This window comes from Heterodontus francisci, chromosome 36, assembly GCF_036365525.1.
Source record: "Heterodontus francisci isolate sHetFra1 chromosome 36, sHetFra1.hap1, whole genome shotgun sequence".
Lineage (NCBI taxonomy): Eukaryota > Metazoa > Chordata > Chondrichthyes > Heterodontiformes > Heterodontidae > Heterodontus > Heterodontus francisci.
In genome coordinates, this window is record NC_090406.1 from 21448824 (window position 1) to 21465807 (window position 16984).

General features: G+C 42.0%; 1 protein-coding gene across 5 annotated transcripts in view; it reads left to right on the plus strand.

Annotated features, from left to right (window-relative positions):
* The window catches only part of LOC137351652 (GRAM domain-containing protein 2B-like), a 103955-nt gene that overhangs the window by 67623 nt on the left and 19348 nt on the right, over positions 1-16984 (plus strand). For 4 of the 5 annotated variants that reach the window (XM_068016316.1, XM_068016315.1, XM_068016319.1 and 1 more), the window contains exons 2-9: positions 10015-10155; positions 11220-11298; positions 12526-12589; positions 12896-12996; positions 13377-13475; positions 14528-14599; positions 14804-14878; positions 15136-15211. In XM_068016316.1, coding sequence (XP_067872417.1) covers positions 10015-10155; positions 11220-11298; positions 12526-12589; positions 12896-12996; positions 13377-13475; positions 14528-14599; positions 14804-14878; positions 15136-15211 — 707 coding nt within the window. The remainder of the gene's footprint in view (positions 1-10014; positions 10156-11219; positions 11299-12525; positions 12590-12895; positions 12997-13376; positions 13476-14527; positions 14600-14803; positions 14879-15135; positions 15212-16984) is intronic. The other variant, XM_068016317.1, reaches the window with a different exon arrangement.

Sequence of the window (16984 nt, forward strand, 5' to 3'; positions counted from 1 at the left end):
TTCCCTCAATTCTCCTACCACCTACCTATACCAGGGACAATTTACAATGGCCAATTTACCCATCAACCTGCAAGTCTTTTGGTTGTGGGGGGAAACCGGAGCACCTGGCGGAAACCCATGCGGTCACAGGGAGAACTTGCAAACTCCGCACAGGCTGAAGATCAACTAATATTAAAAGTGCTACATTTTTTGACCTCCATCGCCTAGAAGTGTAAGATACAGGTGGGTGAGAACATCATCGCCTGCAAGTTTCATTCCAAATTACCCTGACTTGGACATATATTGCTGTTCTTTCATCATCACTGTGTCAAAATTCTGGAATTCTAAAGGGAGTGCAGAAACTGAGGAGCCTGGGTATATATGTGTATAAGTCTTTTAAAGTGGCAGGACAGGTTGAGAGAGAGGTCAATAACGCATAAAGTATCTTGGACTTTATTAATAGGGCATAGAGTACAAGAGGAAGGAAGTTACGTTGAACGTCTGTAAAACACTAGTTCAGCCTCAGCTAGAGTATTGCGTCTATATCTGGGCACCGCCCTTTTCTGAAAGATGTGAAGGCATTAGAGAGAATGCAGAAAAGATTTGAGAATATTTCCAGGGATGAGGAACTTCATTTACGACAATAGATTGGAGAACTTAGGCTGTGGTGGGGTAGAGACAGTTGCCCACCTCCTTCTGGAATGTGTCTTTGCAAAGCAGGTGTGGAAAGAGATGCAGTGGTGTTTGTCGAGGTTCATCCCAAGCAGTTCTGTAACACAGGAGTCTGTGCTCTATGGGCTGTTCCCAGGGATGTACACTGAGATAAACATCAACTGCTGCTGGAGGACCATCAGTTTGGTGAAAAACACTTTTTTTTTTTTTTGGTCTGCCTAAAACTTGCTGGTCTTCCAGTGCAAAGAGTTGTCCACGACCGAGTGTTGCAGACTGGCACATTCCAAGATCCAGGACTACGTGCTGAAGGACGCACTAAAGTTTGGGGCAGCTGCTGCAAAGGCTCAATGGGGAAAGACCACAGTGTAAGGTCCTCCTGCCATAGTGAACCGAGGGGCTGGACCCATGGAAAACCCCTCGGGCTGTATACACCAAATATAGGTCTGCAGTAAAATGTACATGGCATGTAAAATGGAATGGAAGAGGTGTGAGGCAACTCACTCCTGTATTGAAGAAAACTGATTTCCTTTGCACTTTTTGGAATGTCAACTTGGTGCTGTTTTGAACTGTGTTTTAATGTTTTTTTTTACAGATTTTTATGAATAAAGTATATTTTTTGGGAAAAAGTTAGGACTGTTTTCCTTGGAGAAGAGAAGGCCAAGAGGTGATTTGATGGAGGTATTCAAAATCACGAAGGCTCTAGACAGAGTAGATAGAGAGAAACTGTTCCCACTTTTGAAATAATCAAGAAAGAGAGGGCACAGATTTAAGGTAATTGGCAAAAGAATCAATGGCGGCATGAGGAAAAACATTTTCGTGCAGCGAGTGGTTACGATCTGCCAGAGAGTGCGGTGGAGGCAGGTTCAATCGAGGCATTCAAAAGGGAATTAGACTGTTATCTGAAAAGGAAGAATGTACAGGGTTATGGAGAGAAGGCAGGGGAATGGCATTAAGTGAATTGCTGACTCGGAGAACCAGTGCAGACGCGATGGCCCAAATGGCGGCCTCCTGTGCTGTAACAATTCAGTGATTCTGTGAACTCCCTCCCTAACAGTGTAATGGGAGCATGTTCAGCACACGAACTGTAACGGTTCAGGAAAAAGTAGCTAATAGTGGGCCAGTTGCCCTTCAGGATGGGCAACAAGTGCTCGTCTGGCTAGTGATATTTTTTAAAAATTATTTGATTTTATGATCAGAAACCATATGCCCTTCACCTGATCGCGAAACAACAAAAAGATGCAGTCAAACTTATCAAACTAAATCAAGTTTAAAAAAAAAATAAAAATACTTTCATTTGTGACCACCCTGCCACCTTTGATCAGGGTAGGCAAAGTAACTACTACGCAAAGAGTCTTTCAAAACTGAAATCACCAAATATTATTTAACTTCAGTAAAATTGACAACTTATTTAGTTTTTAATGTATTAAGTTGCGCAGTGTAATTCTGTTAAGTAGTTACGCTTTCCAAAAAAAATTAGCCTTCCAGTCTTTCTAAATTTGACACGGCAGGGCATATAGGGTAATGAATTTAGTCTTGATGTATTTTTCCTTTTTTAATTATTTTAAGAGTTTTTTTTATTATAGTGGATTGTTTATCTGAGAAGTAAAATAGTTTGCATGCTTTCTGCTTTGATGAAACTTTAATTGTGCTTTGTGAACCAGCCTCAAAGTTTATACAGCCCCAGATAGCATTCAACTGTGTATATTATTTTGCAGAGAGAATCCTGTCTGGCCAGTTTTCAGGTGGGGAGAAGAGTACAATGGCTTTGATACATTCTGGCTCTAACCTGATTGGACTAGCATGTCTTGTGACAGTAGGATCTTATCAAAGTTCTTCTCTGGTGGATAAACAGAGCAATCCACTTTGCCTACCCTGATCAAAGACATTCTAAAGGACTTTGCAGCTATGCTAAAAGACAGCTTCCCTTCAGCATATAGGTATATGAAGTTACTTGGGAAAAAAGTCAATTTTCCAGAGCTTCTAAGGTAAAATGCACCAGTTTATGAATATTTTGAGATGTATGGCAGTTCACAAAGTGCTGTTGAGTTCTAGCAGTATCGATGTTTATTGTTACAGATGTATTTAATGGGATTGTAACTCTCTTCCCGATAATGTAAGTAAAATAATTTTCCCCACATTGCTAATGTAAACCAGATAATTGCAGTCAATAAAATATGTTGCATGTTAAATGTTTGGTTATGCTTAGTAATTAGAAACAATCTAAACTGGACTGCTTCCCAGTGATTTGTTTTGTTAAAAAAATGGTTACTAATACTATCCACTTTCATTCCCATGATGGCTCAGCAATTTTAACCTGCAGACTAGGAAGGATGTAGGTCCCGTTCTCTGCGCTGTTTTAGTTCCTCAGCTGGGTCAGCAGTAGGGGTCCTCTAGTTGATTATAGTGTCCCAGGTTGGTTGGGGGAGGGGGAATCAGCCAGGATTCCTGTTCCTGACTGCCGACCGGTGGCACCTGCTCGAAGTATATGTGCAAGTAAAGGCCGGCTCGAGTCTGCAAATGAAACCTGACCTGAGCCCGACAGAACCACATCCGACCCAGCCCGAGTCCTTTCCTTTTTTCTCGCACCCGACCCGACCACTGGAATGTTCAGTTAACCTAGCTTCCGTTTTTCACTTTTTAAGCTTGTGCAGATAAGCAACAAAAACTGTAATTGGATTTGAAAGGTTGTTTTAAAAAGTACATTTTAAGATTGGAGCAATGTACTGGAGTTGGTGATTGTGTGCTCAACCCGAGCCCAAATGCCGGACCTGGAAGAGTGACCCGACCCGACCAGAACACGACACATGTCATTGGTTCCCGTTTTTTTTTTATTTCCAAAATATACTTTATTCATAAAAATCTGTAAAAATTACATTGCCAACCAGTTTCCAAACAGCACGAAAAAATACAAACATTGCCAAAGAGATCAGTTTCTTTCAATAATGTCATGAGTTTCTTCCCAACCCTTCCGTTTCACAATTGTCATGTCAATTACAGTTTTACATTTACAGCAATTGAGAATATTAACGATACAGTTCGAGGGGCTTCCCATGGTTCCAGCCCCTCAGTCCAGCTTGGTGGGGGAACCTTACACTGTGGTCTTTCCCCATTGAGCCTTTGCTGCGGCTGCCCCAAGCTTTAGTGCGTCCCTCAGCACGTAGTCCTGGACCTTGGAATGTGCCAGTCTGCAACATTCGGTGGTGGACAACTCTTTGCGCTGGAAGACCAGCAAGTTTCGGGCAGACCAAAGGGCGTCTTTCACCGAATTGATAGCCCTCCAGCAGCAGTTGATGTTTGTCTCGGTGTGCGTCCCTGGGAACAGCCCGTAGAGCACAGACTCCTGTGTTACAGAGCTGCTTGGGATGAACCTTGACAAAAACCACTGCATCTCTTTCCACACCTGCTTTGCAAAGGCACATTCCAGGAGGAGGTGGGCGACCGTCTCTTCCCCACCACAGCCAACGCGGGGGCACTGTGCGGAGGGGGCGAGACTTCGGGTGTGCATGAAGGATCTGACGGGGAGGGCCCTTCTCACCACCAGCCAAGCTACGTCTTGGTGCTTGTTTGAAAGTTCTGGTGATGAGGCATTCCGCCAAATGACTTTGATGGTCTGCTCGGGGAACCATCCGACAGGATCCACCGTTTCCTTTTCCCGTAGGGCCTTGAGGACATTCCATGCAGACCACTGCCTGATGGACCGGTGGTCAAAGGTGTTTTTCCGCAGAAACTGCTCCACGAAGGATAGGTGGTACGGCGCCGCCCAACTGCACGGAGCGTTCCGCGGCAATGTGACCAGGCCCATCCTTCGCAACACCGGGGACAGATAGAACCTCAGCACGTAGTGACACTTGGAGTTTGCGTACTGGGGATCGACACATAGCTTGATGCAGCCGCACACGAAGGTGGTCATCAGGATGAGGGCCACGTTGGGTACATTTTTCCCGCCCTTGTCCAGAGATTTGAACATCGTGTCCCTCCGGACCCGGTCCATTTTAGATCCCCAGACGAAGCGGAAAATGGCTCGGGTGACTGCCACGGCGCAGGAGTGGGGTATGGGCCAGACCTGCGCCACGTAGAGCAACAACGTGAGCGCCTTGCACCTGATGACCAGGTTCTTACCCACAATGGAGAGAGACCGCTGCCCCCACATGCCCAACTTTTGTCGTACCTTGGCTACTCGCTCCTCCCATGTTTTGGTGCACGCCCCGGCCCTTCCGAACCATATCCCCAGCACCTTCAGGTAATCTGACCTGACGGTGAAGGGGACAAAGGATCGGTCAGCCCAGTTCCCAAAGAACATGGACTCGCTCTTGCCGTGGTTAACTTTGGCTCCCGAGGCCAGTTCGAACTGGTCGCAGATGCTCATCAGTCTGCGCACTGACAGCGGATCCGAGCAGAAGACGGCGACGTCATCCATGTACAGGGAGGTTTTGACCTGAGTGCCTCCGCTGCCTGGGATTGTCACCCCTCTTATGCTCGCATCCTTCCTAATAGACTCAGCAAAGGGTTCAATACAGCAAACAAACAAGACCGGGGACAGAGGACAGCCCTGTCTGACTCCAGATTTGATCGGGAAACTTTCAGATTCTCACCCGTTGATTGACACTGCGCTACTGATGTTTGTGTAGAGCAGTTGGATCCAATTGCAGATTCCCTCCCCAAACCCCATTTTGGAAAGCACGTCCATCATGTAGGTGTGCGATATCCTGTCAAAAGCCTTCTCCTGGTCCAGGCTGATGAGGCAGGTGTCCACCCTCCTGTCCCGTACGTAGGCGATCGTATCCCTGAGTAGCGTGAGGCTATCAGAGATCTTCCTGCCGGGTACAGTACAGGTCTGATCGGGGTGAATCACCAGCTCCAGAGCAGACTTGACCCGACTGGCTATGACTTTGGACAGAATCTTGTAATCAACATTAAGCAGTGAGATGGGCCGCCAATTTCTGATTTCTACCCTCTCCCCCTTCTGCTTGTAAATGAGGGTGATGATGCCTTTTCTCATGGATTCTGACATGCTACCGGCCAGGAGCATACTCTCGTATACTTCCAGCAGGTCCGGGCCGACCCAGTCCCACAGGGCCGAGTACAACTCGACCGGTAAGCCGTCGCTCCCGGGAGTTTTACTCGCCTCGAAAGACTCGACGGCCTTTGTCAGCTCGTCCAGAGTTAGCGGCTTGTCCAGTCCCTCCCTCCTGCTGTCATCTAAGACCTCTGTGATAGATGACAGGAAGGACTGGGAGGCTCTGCTGTCTGTGGGCTTCGCGTCATACAGCCCAGCATAAAAGGATTTGCTGATCCTTAGTATGTCGGACTGCGAAGACGTTACCGAGCCATCTTCTTCCTTCAGGCTGCTGATAACAGAGCTCTCTCTGTGTACCTTTTGGAAGAAGTAACGCGAGCACGTCTCATCCTGCTCGATGGAGCGGACTCTGGACCGGAAGATGATCTTGGAGGCCTCCTTGGCAAAGAGCGAGGCCTGCTGGCTCTTCACCTCTTGGAGGTCCTCCTTGACCTCGACCCCCATTGACTGCAACCGGAGTAGATTTTGCATAATTTTCTGGAGTCGGGACAGTTCCCTCTGTCTCTCTCTCGCCTTCTGAACACCTTTGTGGATGAAGAACCTCTTGATGTTCTCCTTAATCGCTTCCCACCAGTGAACTGGAGACTCAAAGAGGGGTTTCACGGTCCTCCAACCATTGTAATCCCCCTCCTAGTACTTTGCGCAGATTCCATTCATCCCACGTGTGATGCTGGTGGTTGAGATCACAGGTTGGCATCTGGCAATTTAAGGAAAATATACTGCGTATTGGCATCTGCCACAAACAGTGAAGGATGAATTCCAATAGCACTCTTCAAATCCTCATCTATTTGAACAATCTTTATCAGGAGGCGGTTAACTCTTGGTTAATGTGTGTAATGTTTGATTCAAATCTGTAACGTTTTAACATGTCGGTGCATCCTTTTAAAAAAATATTCAGTTAAAAATGGCTACATGAGTACAATTTGTATGAAAACATCAGATTAGTTTATAGAACTTTCAGGGAATAGCATTACCCTCCTAACTGCTGTAGTCAAATACATTCTTCAAAACAAAACCTGCTTTACATTCCTGTTAACATATGAGCAGTATGTACACAATGAGCAGTATAACTCTAATAGCAGTTGGTGCAGAGCTCAATTTTGAAACATTCATCAAGTTGGTACAGCAGGCTAAAATTCTTTACAATTTGAAGTCTGTAGATATGAGAAAGAACTGATACAATAGCCTTTTCTAACTATTTCCCGGGCAATTTAAGTGTGCTTGGTCGGCTTTACCTGATTGAGAGGAATAGAGATTGATGTTTTACTTTTTTAATGTTTCCAATTCTTGGACAACCATAGTTGGGAGTAGTGAGATGATCAGAATGATAAATGACGTTCAGGAGGGCAGAACTGTGTCTTTTTCTTTATGATGCTGCCTTTGTTCTAAATGCCTCTTCATAAGGACGACCTGTCTATGAAATTGAGTGCGATGATTATTTGACCTAGGCTCCTATACATTTCTGATATGAACTCGGGTTTGGGACCTTATGGATTAAATCGAAAGGATACAACCCCCTTTTTTTTTTAACCATGAGCCATCTTTTCCAGCTAAATATCTCGAGCAGGATCTTCTGTTTCATCCACTACTCTACCTCACAGACTGATTGTTCAGTTAATACATCCCCTCTCTGCCTTCTGCAACTGCCTCCCAAAACCACTTGGCCTTGATAAGACTCTTCCTTCATGAGCCTCTTATGAATTTGACCTTGTTTAAAGTCTGCCCCCCACCTGACCCATGTATCCAGCCTTCAACTCAAGATCTTCCTCATACCTACCTTCCTGCTCTTCTAAAGTGAAAAGAACTTATATTTACATAGCATCTTTCACAACCTCAGGATGCCCCAAGTGATTCACAGTCAATATGTACTTTGTTACGACCAGTTGAGAAAGGTGTCTACGGGTCTTTTACAGTCTTCACCTTGTCTTATTGTAACAGAGTTTAATTTTTAAGCACTGTGTTTTGGGCTCCCCCTTCGTGAATCCTTGTTCACCGCTTTCCAATTATAAGGCAAAGAGATGAGCAGAAACCGTCTTCTCTAGGTTTAAAGAAGAAAAGTGAAATTTAAGAAACTTGAACTCTAATTCGGTTAACGCCTATGGAAACATGCCGCACCCCACACTAGCATGCATACCCGATACGCACATGCAAATAGAGACAAAAAAGAGCGGAAGAAAAATAAAATGGAGAGATTTGAGGCAATGTCAGAAGAGTTTCTTGTTTACTGTGCTTCGAGCTCACTGTAGTCCTTTTGTAAGTAGTCTTGCTTTTTGTTGGGGCCCAGTATTCTTCTTAAACTTTGTTCACTGTAGGAGACTTTTCTCTCTTGGGGTTTGTGTGTCTTCAATAGTTTCCGAAGCTGGTGAGAGCAAGATAAGAGCAGACAGGAGAGAGGTCTTTTCAGTCCAGGAGCGAAGCGCTTTCCCTTTTAAAACTCTTTAAAAATCCTTTTAATGTGATTGGCTGCTTGGACAGTCTGATGACATCACTCCAGCTCCACACTGGCAGTGCCCAGTGAAGAATGTTGCAATCAGTTGCAGTACCACTGCACAGTAATGGAGGTGAAATTCTTACCAGAGAGATCGCTAGGGTGCTCAGCAAGATTTACTTCGAAGTCAGTGGCGAACACCCTTGCTTTGCCACTGACCGCAAAATCTGGCTATTTCCACAGTGGTACTGCCACTGAGGCAAGTTCAAATTCAAACAGGGGCAAAAAGGGGTGGCGCAGTGGTTGGCACCGCAGCCTCACAGCTCCGGCGACCCAGGTTCAATTCTGGGTACTGCCTGTGCAGAGTTTGCAAGTTCTCCCCGTGACTGCGTGGGTTTTTGCCGGGTGCTCCGGTTTCGTCCCACAACCAAAGACTTACAGGTTGATAGGTAAATTGGCCATTATAAATTGCCCCTAGTATAGGTAGGGGAATATAGGGAAGGTGGGGATGTGGTAGGAATATGGGATTCATGTAGGATTAGTATAAATGGGTGGTTGATGGTCAGCACAGACTCGGTGGGCCGAAGGGCCTGTTTCAGTGCTGTATCTCTAAATAAATAAAAATAAAAAATAAACAGCCAGTTAGTCATGTGACTAAACTGGCCTGACCAGGTCTTCTGTGCATTGGAGAAGCAGGGCCTGGTTCTTCTCTTCCAACACTGTCTGCCAGTATGCAAAAAAGGCCTTTCTGGTGAGGGGCCTGGCAATTCCTTGTGATGGGCCCTCTTTTCTTCCCAGCAGCAATTTTAAGTTTTAATGTTCATGTGGCGAAATAATGTGTGCCTCATTCTTGGCAGGTGGGGGCCTGTATGACAACTTTTTGAAGTGGCGTTACAGTTGTAGTGTAGGAACTTTATAAAGCGCTCTAAGGCGTTTGAGCAAAACACCCCTAATGTGAACATTTTTTTTTTGTTCAGTAAGTGGGTTTGTTCATGTGAAACCACTTTTTAAAATTTCACTTTGTGTTTGACCAATGGTTCCATTTCCTTTTTTAGTTTGAACGGAATAGTTGTATGTATTTAGGAAGTAGAATCAATGAATTGTGGATTTTGTTGCACATTTTACATGGAGAAAAGAATGAAGATTGGGACATGGGGTGAAGGTGGACGCTAAAATATTCTGAAACTTTGTTTTTAAACGTTAGCTTAAAAAAAAAATCTACTGATCAATTAACAGCGCTCCATGAAAATAAAATTACTCTTTTTTCAGGATCAGTTCCATTCATCAAATTTTATTCTTCATGTTACCATTAGAAACCCAGTTACAACTGATTGAACAAAGTTAACTTTTCATGGGGTTTCCAACAGCAATGTGGTGGTGGGTAAGTTGAAGTTCTCGCTGATTTCAATGATTGGCTGTTCTGCTGGGGGCCACAGCGCAGCCTGCTCTGAGCCCTGAGTAATGGACCACAACTTCAGGATCTCTGTGCTAATCTGTACATATCCAACATCCTGATGTTACGGTCAGTTTCAGAGGAATAATGACGGCGAACACTGTTAGTTTGCAGTCAAATCCCTGCCCCCCGCAAAACCCGGCCCAATGATTGTATTTCCATTCCACTGAAGTTTAGGGAATGCTAATGAGAAAACTTTATGATGACTCTAGGAAAGGACCCATGGAACAGTGAAGGAAAAGATCAAAATTACTACAATATTGCACCAGCATGTACCCAACTAATTGCTCTTGTTCATTTCTTGAATATTTGTTTTACAAAGCTGCCACAGACTGAGGGTAATGCTGGTATCTCTGGAGACGGTTGCCTCTGTCTTTATTGATTTGTGGCTTTCTCATTTTACAGTAATTGTCCTAATGAGATTGGACCAATGGCTGAAAAACAGAAAAAGAGCAAGAAGAAGCTGCAAGCAAAGGAATCCAGCTTGGAAACCGATTCTATATTGCCTGAGATTCAGCAGGGAGAGGGAGCATCCCAACTCACAAGGTGACGTGCAAGATTTCAAGTGTTTCTGTGTATATTTTAAGAACATTGCAAGTTGAATATTGCTTATCTTGCACATTTTATGAACTTTTGTAAGAAATATAAGATTTTATTGCCAGCAATATGTTTTTAATGCTTTTAACTGAATTCCTTCAGCATAAATATGTATTTCCTACGTTTTGCAGATTAGTTGGAAAAATTATATTGCAAATGCATATAATAGAGTGCACTAGAGCCAACATGGCAACAAGTTATGATCTGTAATGCACTGTCCAAAGGGGTGGTAGAAGCGGATCAGTAGTAACTTTGCAAAGGGGTTTGAATATATACTTTAAAAGAAGAAATTTGCCATGCTTTGGGGAAAGAACAGCAGAGTGGGACCAATTGAACATCGCTTTACAGAACCAGCACAGGCACAATGGGCCAAATGGCCTCATTCTGTGCTGTGCTGTACGACTTTATGATTTGATTGGAACGAAGATTTCAGAATGGAACTGTCCAGAAACTAAGTTGAAGGCAAAAATCCCTCATGGCAGCAAAAGTCTTTTAATTCTGAACATTACAAAATGGAATAAAGCCACCAAACTGGTCTTCAGTATACATCTGAGAAAAGCACTAATATGTGACTGTTACGAATTTTATTTTTCATGGAAAAGCACCATTTATGCAGTGCTGCAATGAGAGGAAAATATTCAATGTCTGAAATCTGAGGAATAAAGACTTGGATAAAGACTAATTAACAGTAATATTCTTTCTGATTTTTACACAAGTTGTCCAATGAAGTTGGCCGATAGCCCACTGGTAGATTTAAATGTTCCAGATGACTCTGCCGTACAAATCTCCATATAGAAATTAAACTGATGCTAGTGGGTAATTTCTATGTTCTCAGCACTGACCAATCTGAAAAGGAACCCAGATCAGAGGATTAGGGTTACAGATTCCTAATCCTGTCTCTAATCCACGCTTCCTTTAAACTTAGTTGGCGCCAGCAAAGTGGGGATGTTGAATTTAACTGTAATGGAAATGAAGACTGTCTTCTGATGTGATGTAATTGTTGCTTTATTCAGATCACAGGCTTCTGATTTACCTGGTTTAAAAAATGAAGATGAGCCAAACATTAGAAGAAAGCAATCCTCCTCTGTTTCGGTAGGAACTTTTTCCTGTTAAACCATGTTCCATACTATTACGCAGTGCACTTCTGTGAAATAATGGAACTGAATGAATGAGACACCAGAGAATTGTCACAGATATAGGGAGAGACAACTGCAGAGAAGGATAGAAAAAGCCCTTGGTTACTTATAGTCAAAAATAGACTTTCCTCTAACAGCTGCAGGCATATCCACCTCTGTTAACGAAGTTAAATGCCCTTCTGGGTGATTGGCAATTTTCAGCAGACCTAAGATTCCAGTTAGAATGGGACAAATAATGCATACATTAATTATTAAATTGTTGCTGCGTCTTTGTATCTGTAGTTTTCTTCATATGCTAGCTTTACTTACTTTCACTCTGCTGATCATAGAATCATACAGCACAGAAGGTGACCATTTCATTCCATTGTATCTGTCACTCATAGAATATGATGCAGTATCTGAGGAGTTACACAAAGATCTTTAATTTCTGTTAGCGAGTCCAATTCCAATTCCACATCCCAAGTGTTAAACATTGTTTCAACTTGGTCAACGGAAAAATCTTTTGAGAACATTTTGCAGTTTACCATGTTAAATTCAAGGGGCAGAAACGGAAGGCCGTTTGGGGCTGGAACTTCTGCCTGCTCCACGGATGTGCTGTGGTCGTGTCCCACATTCATGGGATGAAAGGCATTTACATGTTTGAGATTGGTGTCAGCACCTTTTTCCGTGCAACTGGGGCATCCACCTCAGGAAGGTGTTAGGAACCTGCTGAGGTATCTTGTCATGGTGTAAGTCTGTGGCTGAACCACATGATCAATTGCCCAACTTAAAACAGGCTAATTTCCATACAGCAGTTGATTGCTTTGCATCCCCTATATCGAGCATAGCTAGGGCATAAGTGGAGAAAAATACATCGTATTTATAATTTGATTGGCCTCATAATAAACATCTGCCCAAATGTGGGATGAAATATTATATTGCTATTCCTAAATGCCATGAAAATTGTAACTGGCAGAAATAGGGAAAAGGGCATTGTGCAAACCCCAATTTCTTCCCCTGTCCACCCAGATTACAGTTTCAACACCAAATTGAAGGCCGACTAATTTAAACACACTCCTTTATCCACAATTTAACAATAGTTATGTAGAGTACTTCTAAACATCTGCCTCTGGGGGATCTCAAATAAAAATGTTTCCAATCTAACTAGGATTGTGTTTTTACAAACATGTTTTTTTTTTCTTAGATTGCCAAGTCAAATGCTACGTTTCACAAACAGTTTAAAGACATTAATGAGAATGTGATTGACAGTAAGTTTCTATTTCGAGGTAAATAGGGGCTGGGGTTTCCAAGGCTAATATGTGTCTACATGCTATTGTTAATGTTCTGTACTATCCATATCCTAGCTTTGTAAAAATTATTAATAATGAAGAATGGAAAGGTTTTCCTCTGAGCTGCTTGCATTTGTATTGTACAAGCATGCACTTCATTAACGTTGAGATGAAATTAAAGCTAACGTTCTTAGATTTGGTTGTAACACCTATGATCTTTGCACTTTAAATTTCGGAAGGTCTTTATCTGATTTAGTTTTGTAACTAGGCTGTATTTCCTTATAGGTTTCAAATGTGCCTTGCACAAGGAAGTCCCATACTATGGCAAAATGTATGTGTCAGAAAGCTATATCTGTTTCTACAGCAGCATTTTAAAAGAAACCAAGGTATGTCTGTTTTTAAAAACCTCAAGTTTAGTACCCTGAAATAAATTATGGTCACATTGATGGAACAATTATCTTGGTCATGGCGATAGTTGGATCTGATATCTATTTGTGTAATACAATCCCCTATTCTTAGTTAGGCTTTAAGTGAGATACCTCATGGGGCAAAAGCATTCAACTTCTTTGGGAGAAGGGGAAGTTTCTACTTCATCACCTTTTGAATTAATAAGTGAGGTAATCTGATCCCATTCCTTCACCCTTCATTTGAAGGAAGGCTACATGGAAGTGAGATGTTGTGCTAAAGAAGAATTACATCTGATGGGGAATGGCATAAAGTTGCAGAATAAAGATAATTTAACTTTTCCCTCTGTCTCTACATTCAGCTTGTTGTACCTGTCACAGCAGTGAGTTTGTTGAAGAAACAGAACACAGCCCTTCTTGTCCCCAATGCCCTGTGTATCAAGACCACAGAAGGAGAGAAGGCAAGTTTCATTTCTCAGATTCCATTCATTTCATACTTTTTGAGTGGAGGGTGTAACAAGAGTAAAGTTTGCAAAATATTTCCGAGCGCGCCATAGAATCTGATTTGTGAAACATTAAATGTTATTCTTTATATAAAGTTAGGGAGATGTATTTCTTTTGATCAGTTCTCCCAGCTCAGAAGTCTGTTGATTTAAGAGATTTTTAAAAGAATCTGCAAATGCTAGAAATCTGAATTTAAAAACCATCTGCATCTGAAAAGAAAGACAGCTAAATGCTTCCCAGTTCTGATGAAAAGAGCAGTCTGAAATATTAACCAGTCTTTCTGTTTGGATATAGATGAATCAATTGTGCATTTCTAATATTTGAAGGTATGTTTATACTACAACAGTAGCATCACTGAGAAATAGATTTGCTGCACACAAATATCGCAGTCTGAATTTGAAGTCGGGGTCTGGCCTGATATCAAAGTGAAACTACCAATATCCTTTTTTAAAATATTCATTCTCTGGATGTGGGTTATTGCTGGCAAGGCTGACATTTATTGCCCTGAGAAGGTGGTGGTAGATCTTCTTGAACAGCTGTAGTCTGTGTGGTGAAGATGCTTCCATAATGCTGTTGGGTAGGGAGTCAGCAGTTTGTTACAACTGAGTGGCTTGCCTGGCCACTTAGCAATTAAGAGTCAACCACATTGATGTGGGACTGTAATCACATAAAGGCCAGACCAGATAAGGACGGTAGGTTTCCTTCTGTAATGATCACTAATGAACCAGTTGAGCTTCGATGACAGATTCATGGTCATATTTACTGATGCGAGCTTTTTTATGTAAATTGAATTCAAATTCTCAAAATGATCAATGATACAAAATTGACAACTCATCTGTAGAACTGGAGAGATTAATATCCACTGACAAACCATATTTCGATCTTTGCCTTGTTTATTTAGAACATGTAACTAAAATCTGTTTGAAGTTGCAGATTGCATATTCCAAGCAGTTTTATTTAAAGCAATTGTTTCCTGAAAACTAATTTAATTTTGACCTCTGTTTTGCAGCATCTGTTTGCATCATTACGGTCAAGGGATGTGACGTTTAACGTTCTGAAGACTGTCTGTGCCCATCTAGAGGTAGTTTTTCAATTACTACTGCTTTATTATATGAAGAAAAAAAATCAAGTTTTTGTTTTGAAGACCTACTGTATAAAACTCTGATCAGTGCATGTGTTTAAACTGTGCAATTTCCATTATCATGTGATCAGTGCTGAAAGAACTAACTATTGAATAGTACTTGTGATTTATATATTTCTATTAATCATGAAATATGCTTTCCAGAATGGAAGTCCCACTAATAGCCCTCGGGTTTCACTAACTGAAAACAGCTTTATCACTGATTCCAAAAGTTCACTGGTAAGAAACCTAGCTGCAGTTACTTAATTAAATGATTTCAGTAACTCTGGGTTCCAGTGCTAGCTCTAATGTATGACACAAAGTAGCCAAGTGCAATTATTTGCTTTGTTCTACTATTTTGCAATCTCTTACTGCTGTTTAAGATTGTCAGCAAAAAGTTTTATACAAAACCAGATTCAATAATAAATTGCAAAATTAATAATCTGATGAGAGACTCTCTGCATTATCTATAATAAAGGCAGTTTTTTTGTTTCCAGGAGTTGAATCTCACAAGCCAAGATCTGGACATTGCCAATTGCCATCAAGCTACCCCAGAACCAATACCAAGCACAGGTTAACAACCTTTAAATTGATTTGTAATATACCAAATAACAATTTAGCTCTAAAGTCTCTGAAAAGCACTGTATGATCTGGAGAGCTTTCTTGTGTGTTGCAAGGTTTTCATGCAATTGCATTTTACATACTTAACTATCTCGAAATCACTACCCGTCTTCAGCCAGAACAGGCAGCATGATCCAGGCCGCAGACACCACTCTCGCTTTAGAGCAGCGGAAAATGTTCACGTCAATAACGTTCTTTTTTCTGTCTCTCCCTCCTCGAGTGTCATTCATCTGTGTAATAGTCATCATCAGTCTAGCTACTGAAGCAGACTAGTCGAAATTAAACTAGAACTGGAATTCATGCCACAAAAACAAGAAATGCTGGAATCACTCAGTAGGTCTGGCAGCATCTGTGGAAAGAGAAGCAGAGTTAACGTTTCGGGTCAGTGACCCTTCTTCGGAACTGACAAATATTAGAAAAGTCACAGATTATAAACAAGTGAGGTGGGGGTGGGGCAAGAGATAACAAAGGAGAAGGTGCAGATTGGACCAGGCCACATAGCTGACCAAAAGGTCACGGAGCAAAGGCAAACAATATGTTAATGGTGTGTTGAAAGACAAAGCATTAGTACAGATTAGGTGTGAATACACTGAATATTGAACAGCAGCAAGTGCAAACCTGAAGAAATTTAGTTTTCTCTAATAAACAGTTAATTTGTTGATCTAAAGATACCTGGTTTGGATACCTGGTTCATGCCAATCTGTTCAGAAGCCTATTCCTTCTATTGCTTGAGCTAGCCAGCTTCCAGTTCAAAGAACTCTGAACTTAACACTTCATTTCTGTGTGAAGTGTTGAGGGCGCTTGCATTGTTTCGACCGACTGCTCAAGAAAGAAGCTCCCAATCAAAATATGTGATTGATTGCAGTGGAGAAATGCACTGTCAATTCAGTCCTGTCCCTCCACAGATCACCTAACATATCACTTTAAACTTTCCAACTTAAAGAAAACCACAGCCGTATTGAACCATCTGTTAACCCCCAAATGAGGCAAACCAAACCAGGTATCTTTAGATCAACAAATTAACTGTTTATTAGAGAAAACTAAATTCTTAAACACTACTAAGATAAAAACAACATTTAAAATGGAAAAATTAGTGTCCTTGCAGATTTACGCTCCTGCTGAAGTAGAATCTTCCAATGTGGAACAGTCCAAGGTTGCTTGAAGTCCTCGTAGCTGTCCGATGGGGGAAAAAAAGGTTCTTCAACAGTAGGACAGTTAGTAATCTAGTTCAGCAGTTGAAGTGATGCTCTTTTTCTTCCAGTGATGAATTCAGCAATTACAGTTCAGCAGTTAAAGTAATTGGTTATTTTCTTTTAAGAAATTAATCTGGCTCGACTTTTCAGAATTCTGATAATATAATAAATAGGGTTTAAACAGACGGAGAGCTCTCTCTTATTTCCTCAAGTATATGCTGGCAGACAGTCTGTGTCTCTCAAAGGCCAGTTTTTCAGCTAGTTTCAAACAGTTAATCGCAACATTGTATATTTTAACCTTGGTCTCTGAGTGGCTGTATCCAGGGCAGCCAGGATGCATTCTTTGAAGCTGGTTGGTTCCCTCTCCATATGGTTGTATCCAATGGCAACCAAAATGCATCATCTTGGTAATTCCTGAGGCTGGCTTGTTCTTAAAGCAGTACTGATCCTTTGTTGTCTTAAAGACACACTGCCTACTTAAAAAATAATCATAACAGCATGGAAACAAGAAAGATCTCTTGAGCTACTAAAC